The 13,934-nt window shown below is 50.9% G+C and overlaps 1 protein-coding gene across 13 annotated transcripts in view; it reads right to left on the reverse strand.

Annotated features, from left to right (window-relative positions):
• Positions 1 to 4,025: 4,025 nt before the first annotated feature.
• Positions 4,026 to 13,934, reverse strand: part of LOC109770618 (protein ENHANCED DOWNY MILDEW 2) — a 28,321-nt gene continuing 18,412 nt past the window's right edge. For 3 of the 13 annotated variants that reach the window (XR_012190201.1, XR_012190198.1, XR_006666470.2), the window contains 2 exons: positions 4,807 to 5,185; positions 4,026 to 4,513 (listed from right to left, as the gene is read on the reverse strand). Coding sequence is in view for 6 of the 13 variants with exons in the window: in XM_073505844.1 (XP_073361945.1) it covers positions 4,808 to 4,930 (123 nt within the window). In the remaining 7 variants the exon portion in view is untranslated. Of the gene's footprint in view, positions 5,186 to 13,934 lie in introns of all 13 variants that reach the window. The other 10 variants (XM_020329341.4, XM_073505842.1, XM_073505836.1 and 7 more) reach the window with 7 other exon arrangements.

The following is a 13,934-nucleotide window of genomic DNA, read 5'->3' on the forward strand; positions in this document are numbered from 1 at the left end:
GGGTGGGCCTGGCGTGTGCTTTTCGGCGTCATCTCCGGCGGACGGAGGTGTGGCTTGGGCTGGGGGTGGCGGAGACGGTGGCGCGTGTACTGCAGCGCAGCGACGGGAGCTTCACGAGCCCGCTTCGGGCTCCGCCGGGCAGGGGTGCCTGGTTTGCTCCTGAGCTACGTCCGGTCGGTCACCGCCGAGGGTGGTGGAGGTTGTCCCCTCCCACATGGCCGCTGACCCTGCTGCTCCTCGTTTCCGGTTGGTTCCTCTCGATCCTGCCGGTCTCGCTTCGCTTGTCACGGTGAGACGGTGTTGGTGACTGCGAGTCCGTGGTGGCGCATATTGGCGGACGGCAAGTATGGTGGAGCGCGATGGATCGTCTGGGGTCGTGGTTGGTTGGAGGTTGGAAGAAATCCTTGTCGGCTTGTTCGGCACCGACGCGGTGACGCCTGTGGGCGCCGCCGTGCCTTCCTGAAGGGCGTCGGATATCCTCCTTCCCTCCCACGGCCCTTCGCGTACCGAGGGAAACCCTAGTCCATGTCTGGTAGCAGCGTCGTTGTCATCGCGTTCCTTCTTGAAGGTGTTGCTTGGTATGCGGCGTTTCGTGGTGCTAGGAGCGTGGTGGAATTCTCCGGCGGGCGCAGCGGTTGCGAGTCATCTTCGTTTTCGTTGATCCGCCGTTGTCGGCATTTTCTTCCTTTTGTATTTTCTCTTTCTTTTCTTTTGGGCGTGCCTGTGCTGCTTCCGCCCCAGCACCTATCGTTGGTTGTATCGATGTTGTTGCTTTGTAATACAAAGCGGGAGGAAACCCTTTTTCGGCAAGAATTAGATGCGAGGGGAATCGGGACAGCCACAAGTGCCGCATAACTTAATTTGAAGAAAATTATTTTAGCTGAAGACTTTGAAATATGTTCCTTAAGATGAACTCACTGGGGAATTAACTGTACAATACAATTGTTGTGCAAATGCTTGTTTAAAAAAATTGTTGTGCAAATGAGGTATCAGAGAGTCAAGTGCGCTCAGTGAATAATTTCGAAAGAAAGGAATAGATCAAAAATGGGCAAGTGCTCTAGATCTCGCCTAAAAACAACACTTTGTCTAGGATTGACTTAAGAAAAGATCAAACACGCGGTAAGAAAACAAAAGAAATTGACACCAGAAACGGTTAATGATTAATGATTATAGACCGACATCTTTGTTAAACTGTGTGCTCCAGGTCATTACAAAGATTCTAGCAGAAAGGCTTCAAAGATGGATACTTAAAGTGGTACATCGCAATCAATATGGCTTTATTAAATCTCGGACAATACAAGATTGTCTAGGCTGGGCTTTCGAATACTTGCATCAATGCAAGCACTCTGGCAGGGAAATAGTCATTTTAAAACTTGACTTTGAAAAGCCTTTCGACACTATGGAACACTCTGTTCATTTTAAACATGCTCAAGTGCAAGGGGTTTGATGACAGATGGTGCATGTGGATTAAAATGCTGCTTGACTTGGGATCTTCTTCAATACTTCTCAATGGGATACCTGGCACGGAATTTAAATGCAAGCAGGGGGTGAGAAAAGGGGACCCGAGGTTGACGGGAACTGCTATCTGGCTATCATATGGGGAACGAGTGCAGTTAATCAATTCTGCTCTCTCCTCGCTACTCTCCTTTGCTATGTGCGTACTAAAACTCCCTCTGAAGTTAATAGAGATCTTTGACAGAGCGAGAAGACATTGCTTATGGAGGAAAGAAATTGATAGAGATGCTAAAACTCATTCTCTCGCTGCGTCGAATATGGTCTGCTGCCCTAAGAAAAGAGGAGGGCTTGGTGTCCTAAACTTACAAATTCAAAATAAGGCCCTATTGCTCAAATCTTTCCCTAATAATAAAGCACGGATTGACTCCGTGGGATTATTAGGGAAAGATAGAACCCGCAGTCCCAGCCCAAACCTTGCTGAACCGTCGGGCATCTTCCTGCGCGGTCTGGCCTGGGCCGGCGCGCTTCCTTGGGCCGAGCTGGGCCAGCTACGCATCTTCCTGCGCGATCTAGCCTGGGCCGGCGCGCTTCCCTGGGCCGAGCTGGGCCAGCTACACATCCTTTTTTCAGTGAAAGGCAACAATTAGCAAAAAGTTAATAAGAGCCCGTGTGGGATTCGAACGCTGGACCATCCCACTCAAATATAAGGGCGCAACATGGGGTCCTAGAAACTACTCCCTCCGTCCCAAAATATAAGAGCGTTTTTAACACTACACTAGTGTTAAAAACGCTCTTATATTTTGGGACGGAGGGAGTAATGAACATCTTTTCTACGATTGTCCCTTTGCCATTAGATGTTGGGAGATAATTGGTATCGACTGGAACAATCAGCTGGAAATGCAACAAAAATATGATCAAGCTAGGGCAAGCTGGCAGAGGCCACTATTCAAAGAAGTGACCATCTTGGCATCCTGGAATATCTGGAAGCAGAGAAATAAAGTGGTGGTTGATGGTGAGACGGCCACCCATTTTGACTGGCTTAGGAAGCTCAAGGAAGACTTTGTGATTTTGCGCTATAGAATCAACTCTCAAAACCTGACCTTTTTAGAAGGATTCAGGAACTCTCTTGCAACATAAACACACTCCTCTCTCTAGTAGGCTTTGTAGTTACTCTGAGAGGGACTGCCCAAAGGGCTTTCCTCATTTCCTGTAATATCCATGTAAAACCCCATGTTGATTTGTTAACCTTCGGTTAACATATTTATAAAAGCAACAATAGGAGTCTCCTGCTGTTTTCATTGCTCAAAAAAAAAAAAAAAAAAGTTACCGCGAGATGAACTAATGAAATGCTACTAAGACGAGGAGCACACGGATCGTTCGTCTTGCCCTAACTCAGCGAGAACCACCGGCTACAGTGACAGCGGTGGAAGATGATCCGTGCGTCTAAAAGGAATGCAAGGACTTAGAACTAGCGGTCGTGAATCATGTCCTTTTCCATCGAACACGAGGCAAAGGTGATTCAACACTGGATAGAGCTCAAGGCAAGAGAGGAAGGAACTGACTAAGTGAGCATGATGACGTCTATCTATAGACCAAGTGGGTTCTCATGACGGCGCCATTCCAAATACCACAGATAATATGTGCTGACAGTTGAGATCATGGATACATGTCAACAGATTAGATGGCGAGTGCCTCATCTGAGCGGAATATAGTGGAAATATGCCCTAGAGGCGCTAAATAAAGGACACCAATATATGACATTCGTTCCCCAGGGGAGGTGGTCCTGGATGCACGATGCCTAGCTATGTCAGTTCTTTGTTCTGACAAGTGGAAAGAGAAAATGTGGAAAATGCACATAGTTTACATCTTGCATTACCTGTGTCTAGCAATCCCGATGCTGGGTTGCACAAATAAAGATGCAGCCCAAATGTGGAAAATGTACATAATATACATCTTGCATTACCTGGGTCAGGAAATCCCGATGCAACTGGGTGCACAGATAAAGATAGCATGCGAGCCCAGGCCGCATTTTGCATTTCCAATATTTCAAGGGCTTTGCATATTCGGCACGCCAGAAAGGGACGCATTTTGCATTTCCAAAATTTCAAGGGCTTTGCATATTCGGCACGCCAGAAAGAGCACTTCTACGGAAGTCACATTGGACTCCTTGCTAGAGCATGGAAAACCTTGTTGATGGATCTTCGAAACTTCTCTGATCCTTGAACCAATATTGGCTAGAAAGGTGAGGGCATTTGCAACATAACAGCCAACCCCAACGCTGGAGCTTCACCCTGAAGAGCGGAGCCAATATGGAAGGTGGTAGCTTGAACAAATCTTGCACCATAAGTGGATGGGTTGTGGAGCAACACTCCCAGCCCTGCTACTATTCCTGCAACAGAAGGAACAAAAGTTGCATCGCAGTATGCTTGTGGACCTGCAGGCAAATATCATGGCAAGATTAACACAGCATTAGAGTTTGTCTCCAGAAAGGTGTTGGAGCTGCCACACGCAGCTCCCCTTCCACCTCACGTTGCATCTCACAACACACTCAAGAAAAATGGAGACAAGTGTTTTGGCGTCATGCTGCCCCTCACAGCTCGACCTTTTCTTTCTGCCTCTTCAAATAAATATGATTACAGAATATATAGCAGCCCATCTCAGACCACTACCTCCTAAACGCACGCCATACTCCAACACAATGACACAATGACCAACATGCACATGCACATGACTGGATAACAAGCTCCACGAACTAACTGGCTGACGCATCAACGATTCACTCGTCTGGGAACACTGCAGGACGTTGGCTCTAGGACTGGATCACACAGGTTGTCACGCTCCACCTCCGGCCGCATTGCACGGCTAGCTCCGCATCCCACCTCCTGTATGCTCAAGTGAAGTTCAACCTGGATACAATGCCCTAGACCATCTCGACTACATGCATGTACGAAATCAAACTAAAATGCAGATACATGGAATCAAGATTAAAGCCAACAGGACCGACAAGAATCAGCAATATCAGAGCTACAGGAGAGATAGCCGAGGAAGCATGAAGAACCTGCACAATAGACCAGCTTGTTTAATTAAGAAGCAAATCACTCCTGGATTTCCATAAATGAGAGCATGGAAATGATTTAGCAACAGAGATACCAGGATGATTAGAATTAAGCATGGAGGAAATATAGAGGCGCCAGGAGCAAAAACATCTGATCTAAAGCCTAAATAAGAGAACCAGACTGGTCTAGCAAAGGGGCAATGGAACATATGAGCATCTGATTCACGGAGGCATCGGATAGGATGCATCCTTTCAAAATATGTCTAGATGCTCTCTTACCAGTTGCTAAACCCCACCTTATAAGTCTCCATGCAGAAGGGCTTGAGGGATGGTTTGATCCTTCCAAGATGCATTAATTAGGAGTATGATTTTCTTGATACGAAGGACCACAAGTAGATGCGCGGATTCCAGCCATGGCTCCTGCACAGATGTTTTGTATGCACTTTTTGAGGAGCATTGAGCATAAGGAGTATGTTTCCAGCACATTCCATCATCAAAGTTAGCATTAATAATAGACTAATAGGTATCTGCATAACTTATTAATAAGCACAATTAGAAATTTTGTCGATACCCCAACTTTTAGAACCATCAAACCGTAGATATTTTGTAGTGCTAGGGCAACCAGGACACAATGATGTTGACATAAGCTTCACTTTCCATCAGCAATTTGCATTCCTGAAGATTCAATAATGTCGGGTAAAACTTTAAGAACAGAGGCACAGAAGGCAGACTTGGGTAGAGAATTTTTTTGCTTTTCAAATGTGCCAATTTGAAGATCGCTGATATGAAGGTTTAGATGAATGGTTTTTCTGAATTGCTGTCAACCAGAACTTTCTAACAATAGAAGTTAGATATGATTTTCTTACTGAGCAAATGTTTGACATGTGGTAAAAAAGAATAGAACAAAACACATATTTGATTTAGGTAAACCTACCTGCATAAAACAATCTATTAGCCTTGTATCCATTTAACACTACTTTAAGTTTGTCAATAAGAAGGTATTAGCAGATGATTAGCTTTTCCCTGGAAGAACATTAGATGAGTAATAGAAAAGACCCATATCAGGGGCTGGAAAATAATATTAAGTGGAATGTGGCAGATTAAACTAGAGTTGTACTAAGAAAGATATATTTGTTCCAGTTAGGGGTCCGACCTGAGAAAGTGGAAAACTGAGGAAGCACCTGGCCTATGGCTTGGGCGCTTAAACCTTGAACCTAGTCCTTACCCTAAACTTAACTCTATACTTTTTCTTTACTATTCCATCAATCTTTCCAAATGAAGTAAATCGTTTTTTTAGTCTCCATCATTTACTCGCCCTTTTTCTTCATTTTGATTTAAAGGTTCTCCCCCCGGGAGCTGAGGAGTTCTGGCAAGGGCAGCCCCCTTTTCCAGATCAGGGGGTTCATCTGATGATTCATCAACTGATGAATCGGATCTCGACACGAATTGTGATGAGTTAACTGATGAATCAGGGAGTTCATCTGATGATATGGACTGCTCTGAAGGTACCCCCCCCCCCCCTAAAGGGAATGAAAGCCGTCTGATAATCTTTCTATAGGTTCCCCGAAGAGAATGGAAGAAGTTCCCTCAAGTGCTCCACAAGATTATCTCAGAGTTGGTCATGGCTTCTCAGTTCTCGATCCTTGTCTTTGGTTCATATTTGCTCCATATCAATGGTTGGACGTGCAACCCATTGTAGTCATAGTCAAAGCTCCTGGTTGACCTCTCTCATCCTCGATGATCATTTTGTGCAAGATCAAACATGTTGCCATGATCTCCCACAGTAACTTTTGGTCCTAGTACTCAACAGGGCCACGGACAATAGCAAGGTGATTTTGTAGCACCACAAAAGCTCTCTCAACGTCCTTTCTCGTAGCTTCTTAGCACATTGCAAAATAAGATCTCTAAATGCCCTCCGGGCGTCGAATTGTCTTCAAAATTGTGGCCCAATGAGGGTAGATGACATATATAAAGTAGTAGCCTTGTTGTAATGGTGGCCATTGACAACTTAGTTGCAAGGTGGAGTGTGGTCGTGGATACTAACCTCTTCTTTTTCGAGAAAACACAGTCAATAAGGGTTTGAGCCACCAAGCATTGAGAGATCGGTCGCCGTGGGGCGAGTGACAGGGTATCCTCAGCCAGCTCAGGATCTCGTACCAAACTTGCCAAGAGAAGGGGCACGCTAGGAGGAGGTGGTGCATGGTCTCTGGTCCTTGGTCGCATAGGGGCAGCTTGTGGGGTGCTGCAAGCCATGGCGGAGAGGCGATCCGTGGTCCAACACCAATCAAGATGGGTGAGCCAATGGAAGAACCTGAGACGCAGCGGAGCCCAACACTTCCAGGTAAGCTTCGAAGCATTGCAGGTGGTGGAGTCATGGAACGTGGCCATATAGGCAGATTGCGCAGAGCCGCTCAAGTTCAAATTCTAGAGTAGGCAATCTGCCTTGATGGAGAGCGTCGTTTGCTCTATCATGTGCCAGAGCCGAAGGTATTGGCCTATACCATGGAGGCTGATGGTGTCGTGCATGTCATGCGCCCATCGGTTAGCCTATAGGTCGTCTGCAGCTTGCGGCGCTTTAGGATGCAGGCTCACTTGAGCGGTGTAATCTCGCGGACAGAATGCTGGCCAATCCAGTGGTCCTCCCAAAATAGGGCCTGTTGGCCGTTGCCAATCTGCATGGTGGTGGAAGCGAAGAAGGCATGTTCCTCGGCGGTAAACTACAGGTTAAGGCCACCCCATGCCTTGGCGATGTCGGTGAGGCTGAACCAAGGCCAACGCATGTGAAGCACATGCGAAGCGCAAGGATGGTGCGCTCTAGGTCATGGCCGCCAAGGACACCAAGCGAGATTGGCTGCGAGACGCACCGCCAATTAACGTGGCAATTGCCACCATTTGCTACCGCGCGTCCCGCCTAGAGAAATACTTTCTGGATTTTCTCGAGCGACTTGATGGTCTTCTTTGGGAGCGCTAGCACGAGTAGCTGATGTATAGGGATCGCGCCCAGCACGACCTTGGCGAACGCGAGGCGGCCGGCCTTGTTCATGAGCCGTGCCTTCCACCCTGGGTGCATAACGGCGGTCCTGTCGACGACGGGTTGTAGCTGAGCCACGATGGGGGCGCTTTATCATTACTGGATGCCCGGATAGGTGATGGGCAAATCGATAATGGGGCAACCTAGAAGGTCGACAACGGGTGCTACATCGTCAGGGTTGTAAAGAGGGCGAAGCTTTTCAAGAAATTAACCTGAAGGCCCGAGGCACGCCCAAACAGCTGCAAGATGCTCACTGCCAAAATATCTACCTGTGAAGGGTGGAAAAAGAGGATCACATTGTTCGCATATAGCGAGACGACAAAGATAAGGCGCCAAGGGTGGAGCTGTTGCAGCATGCCTAGCTCGATGGCGCGACCCAACAGACGACCTAGCATGCCCATCGCGAGGACCAAAAGCTGGGGCAACATAGGGTCGCCCTGTCGAAGCCAGCGTCGATGCCAAAATGGCCGGGCCGGGCTCGCCGTTTAGGAGCACCTTGGTGCTGGCCGACTAGAGAAGAATGGCCAGCCAGTCCACGAATCGAAAGCCATATTGGCACAGGACCTCGAAGAGAAACGACTAGGTCCCCGCGTCGAAGGTGTGTGCCAGGTCCAATTTCATCAACACGCGAGGGGCTCCAAGTTTGCGGAGTACTGCCGCATAAGGAAAAAACTGCCATGCAAGCTGCGCCCCAGGATGAGCGTGTTCTAGTTCGCGCTGACAAGGGCATTGAGCTTGGGTGCGAGGCACAACGACAGTACCTTCACGAAGATCTTGGCGACAAGGTGGGTCAGGCTTATGGGCCTGTAATTGCCTAGGCCAGGAGCATCGGCGCGCTTGTGTAGCAGCATGAGGAGCGCCTAATTCAAGCAGTTGAATCCTCGGCCCCGCAGTGCAAAAAGTTGTTGAACGAGGTCTTGTTGGACGGTGGGCCAGCAAGTGCGAAGGAATTTAGTGGTGAAGCCATTGGGGCCCGAAGCCTAGCGCAGGCGTAGCGGTTTCACAGCTTGCCTGATTTCCTCTGCATCAAAGGGTGCATCAAGGTCGTCAAGGTTGGCGGGCGTGATGAGCGCCGAGAGGTCCAGGGTGCACTCTCAGTGCACCGCGGAGCCAAAGGCATCAAAATGTGCATAGGCCGCCGCAACCATGTTGCATGGATCCGTGATCACATCCTCTTCCAACGTTAGGTTGTGTACTCGGTTCTTTTGTTGCCGATACGTGTAATGACGGTGGGAGGACGTGTTGGCGTCGCCGTCCTTGAGGGACGCGAGGCGAGCACGTTGACGAGTGAAGGTACGCTCCAGGGATGCAAGACCAAGATAGGAGGCCTTGATTTGTCGCCTGAGCCATTCCTCGTGCGGGGACAGAGCCTAAGGAGAAGCTCCCAAGAGATCAAGAGTTTGAGGCGCACTTGTCGACGGTCCGCGAGCTCTAGCTCGTGAGCTTGCACATTGTGGCTTGCATGCCTAGCATGAAGCGTTAGAAGGGGGTCAGCGTGATTGACATAGTGCCATGCTTCTGTGCCGATATCTTGAAAACCATCGAGGGGCGCCCAGAAGTCCACAAAGGGGAAGTGTCGGTTGGCGGATCAAGCATGATGGGGCTGTGGTCGGAGATGACGGAGGTGAAGCAACGGAGGTGGCACTTACCATGCAGCTCCTCCCAATCCGTGGTGCAGAGGACGCGATCAAGGTGGATGAGGGTCGGGGGCGATTGCTTGTTCGACCAAGTGTAGTGGCGTCTTTTGAGCGCGAGGTCGTTAAGCACGCGCCGGAAGTGACCCAAAGCTGACGAGGATCAACGGTTGACATGCCCAGGAGTCAAGAGGGCGAAGACAATCTCCTTGGTAGCAACAGCAAGGAAGTCACCGAGGGTCCAGGTTGTCGTCACAGCAGCATGCGGGCGAGAGCGATACGTTGTGATCGGTGGCGAAGCGAAACACATGGTGATTCTCTGCGGAGAGGAACCTAGGCCGGCTTATGGGCTTTCCATGGAGGGTTGTTGCTCTTGGTGGACTTTAGGTGCAGCATGTCCCCGTGATGGGCCGCTGGAGAAAGGCCCTGGCTCAGCTCTTCTACAGTGGAAGCATCCAGAAGCTCCTCGTCCTGGCCAGACGACAAGGTGCGCTTCGTTGTTTGAATCTCTATCGTGCCATCCCATGAAGAGGAGCAGGTCCCCGTGGACAGGTCAGCCAGGAATGCAACACATCAAGGGTTCACGGAGTCGAAGCGTTGCTTTGCCACGACAACGAAAATCGGCCTCGGGGACCATTGCTGGCGAATCAAGAACCTCGTTGTCTAACCACGGGTGGCCCATGGAGCTATCCTTGTCCCCATGCTCGCTAGGATTGACCAAGTATGGCACGATGTCTACGTGGCCGGGATCACGTGCGCTCGACGACAAGGGCGGCGGGTCCAAGGCAAGGCACGAGGGGTTCACCGATAGGCGATGGCCATCTGGTGCAGGATCATGCACCTAGGCCGTGCAAGCGGGCCAGCGAACAAAGAGGCAGCTTTTGTAGCACGCTTCTTCTTTCCATTGCACTTTCCCCTTCTGGAAACGTGGCGAAAACAGCAAGGCTTCTCCACCAATGGGCAATGGTCATCTGGTGCCGAACAATGCACCTAGGCCGTGCGAGAAGGCCAGCAAACAAAGAGGCAGCTTCTGTAGCACGCCTCTTCTTTCCACCACACTTACTCTTTTTGGAAACGCGACGAGAACGCCAGGGACCACCTATGGCAGACCAGTGCTCCATCGTACGTCTCGAGGCGCGATAAGGAGGCGGTGACACCATCAACACGTGTATGGTGGTTAGTAGCTTTCTAGCCAGCAGAATCGACGACCCTGCCATCGACGCGGCCGTCGGGAGCGCCATACATGCGGCGTCACTTACGGCTGTGGCGGTGGCTGGGTTGCGCCTGAAGGAAATATGCCCTAGAGGCAATAATAAAGTTATTATTTATTTCCTTATATCATGATAAATGTTTATTATTCATGCTAGAATTGTATTAACCGGAAACATGATACATGTGTGAATACATACAAACAGAGTGTCACTAGTATGCCTCTACTTGACTAGCTCGTTGATCAAAGATGGTTATGTTTCCTAGCCATAGACATGAGTTGTCATTTGATTAACGGGATCACATCATTAGGAGAATGATGTGATTGACTTGACCCATTCCGTTAGCTTAGCACACGATCGTTTAGTATTCGGCTATTGCTTTCTTCATGACTTATACATGTTCCTATGACTATGACATTATGCAACTCCCGTTTACCGGAGGAACACTTTGTGTGCTACCAAACGTCACAACGTAACTGGGTGCTCTACAGGTGTCTCCGAAGGTACTTGTTGGGTTGGCGTATTTCGAGATTAGGATTTGTCATTCCGATTGTCGGAGAGGTATCTCTGGGCCCACTCAGTAATGCACATCACTATAAGCCTTGCAAGCATTGTAACTAATGAGTTAGTTGCGGGATGATGTATTACGGAACGAGTAAAGAGACTTGCCGGTAACGAGATTGAACTAGGTATTGAGATACCGACGATCGAATCTCGGGCAAGTAACATACCAATGACAAAGGGAACAACGTATGTTGTTATGCGGTCTGACCGATAAAGATCTTCGTAGAATATGTGGGAGCCAATATGAGCATCCAGGTTCCGCTATTGGTTATTGACCGGAGACGTATCTCGGTCATGTCTACATAGTTCTCGAACCCGTAGGGTCCGCACGCTTAAAATTTCGGTGACGATTGTATTACGAGTTTTTGTGTTTTGATGTACCGAAGGTAGTTTGGAGTCCCGGATGTGATCACGGACATGACGAGGAGTGTCGAAATGGTCGAGACATAAAGATCGATATATTGGACGACTATGTTCGGACACCGGAATGGTTTCGGGGAGTATCGAACATATACCGGAGTACCGGGGGGTTACCGGAACCCCCCCCCCCCCAGGAGTTTAATGGGCCAAGACGGGCCTTAGTGGAGAAGAGAAGGGGCCGCTAGGGCAGGCCGCGCGCCCCCTCCCCCTCTAGTCCGAATTGGACAAGGAGGGGGGGCAGCGCCCCCCTTTCCTTCCTCTCTCTCCTTCCCTTCCTTTCCCCCTCCTACTCCAACTAGGAAAAGAGGGAGTCCTACCCCCGGTGGGAGTAGGACTCCTCCCTGGCGCGCCCTCCCTGGCCGGCCGCCTCCTCCCCCTGGTCCTTTATTGGGGGCATGGGGCACCTCTAGACACAACAATTGATCTCTTGATCTCTTAGCCGTGTGCGGTGCCCCCCTCCACCATATTCCACCTCGATCATATCGTAGCGGTGCTTAGGCGAAGCCCTGCATCGGTAGCAACATCATCACCGTCATCTCGCCGTCGTGCTGACGGAACTCTCCCGTGAAGCTCTACTGGATCGGAGTTCGCAGGACGTCATCGAGCTGAACGTGTGCTGACCTCGGAGGTGCCGTACGTTCGGTACTTGGATCGGTCGGATCATGAAGACGTACTACTACATCAACCGCGTTGTGCTAACACTTCTGCTTTCGGTCTACGAGGGTACGTAGACAACACTCTCCCCTCTCGTTGCTATGCATCACCATGATCCTATGTGTGCGTAGGAATTTTTTTGAAATTACTACGTTCCCCAACAACGCCATGCCCGCATTCAGCCGCGCCATCATCACCTCCAGGCGCATCATTGCTCGGGCCTCCGCCATTGCCAGCATTGGCCGAAGCAGGGCGGCCAGCCACAGCTCTGGTGAGGGTGCGGATGGTCGACGACAGGCCACGATTGCGGGCAAGGACAGACTCCGCAATCTCCAGGATGGTCTTGCGACGGATGCAAGCCGAATCATGCATGCGCGCTGTCAGCCGGAATATGGCAAGGTCAGCGTGCGACCACGTGCTCAGGTGCAGCCGCTCGACCCAGCAGCTGCTGCCAAGAAGGTGCCCAGCGGTTGACAGGTGCCACGCCTGCGTTGGGATGTCGTGAAGCTCCACCTGGATATTGTGCTCGAAGGAGCTAGCTTGTTCAATGGATGGAGCGACAGAGTGAAGCCAGGGCTCGACCATTGATGAACATGGGCTAGCCATTAGCTCACTAGTGAAGATGAGTAAGTCCTCCATATGATACACATGGGCAGTGAATTCGTCGGGTAGGAGGTCTTCAACTTCGTCTAAGGTGATAATCGGCCTGGTCCTGATGATGGAGGCCACCATCCACGCCACAACACAATCTTGACCTCCTCCATCTCCATAGAGCGCGACAAGATGACTCGCAGCGAGTCGACGGGATAGGCCGAAGGTAGGAGCACGGGGCGGTGTAGGAGGTGGCGTTTAGTGGTGCAATGCCATCCGAGGCGCAGCGACTTGGGGCGGCAATGCAAGGGGGCATGCAAAGCACACTACGACAGTACTTCAAGCAGTCACAAGAATCGTGATCGGCGAAGAGAGAGCGGCACCAGCGGATGTCATTTGTGCAATCACACAGTGGGTGGCTAGGGTCAAGGTAGCGAAAGCAAAGGCCGGCAGTCTTCTCTGGGGACGTGCTCCGACGACATTGCTGGAGCGGGGGCTGGGGGCGGCCTCGCGTTGCACTCGTCGGCATAGGCTTTTGCACCGCGAGAGCTGAAAGCTACCCGTGTCGACCTCTGCGCCTCCATTGATGCGGTGCACCTCAGAGCGAGGTCCCAGGCGAGTTGAGGCGGGAACACACCGAGGAGCCGCAACTATGCCTGGCTCAGGGGGGAGGGCGACGTCGTTGTAGGACCGAGCAAAGGACTACCTCGAAGTCCATCTTGTTGTACGCACTGGCGGGGCTGAGGTTGAGGTCGCCAGAGCTATTGCGAAGGGACGCCATGGGGCCGCATGGGTGGGGAGGGCGGGGAGTGGAGGGCTACCGACGAGAATATGTCGATAGAGAGGCTGGTGGGCGGGGGTTGGGTTAGGCTAAGCTAGGAGGGAGGGAGCGGAGCGGAGCTATCAGGTTTTTGCACCGCGAGAGCTGAAAGCCGCCTGTGTCAACCTCCGCGCCTCCATTGACGCGATGCACCTCAGAGCGAGTTCCCAGGCGAGCGGAGGCGGGAACGCGCCAAGGAGCCGCAATTGTGCCTAGCTCGGGGGAGGGGGCGACGTCGTTGTAGGACCGAGCAAAGGACTGGCCCTCGAAGTCCATCTAGTTGTGCGTGCTGGCGGGGCTAAGGTTGAGGTCGCCAGAGCTATCGCAAGGGGACGCCATGGGGCCGCATGGGCGGGGAGGGCTAGGAATGGAGGGCTAGCGGCGAGAATATGCTGGCAGCGAGGCTAGTGGGCGGGGGTTGGGTTAGGCTAAGCTAGGAGGAAGGGAGCGAAGCGATCATTTGGCGGCGCTATGCCTCAAACATGCACGACCTCCTCTT

The sequence above is a fragment of the Aegilops tauschii genome, chromosome 7 (assembly GCF_002575655.3).
Source record: "Aegilops tauschii subsp. strangulata cultivar AL8/78 chromosome 7, Aet v6.0, whole genome shotgun sequence".
Classification (NCBI taxonomy): domain Eukaryota; kingdom Viridiplantae; phylum Streptophyta; class Magnoliopsida; order Poales; family Poaceae; genus Aegilops; species Aegilops tauschii.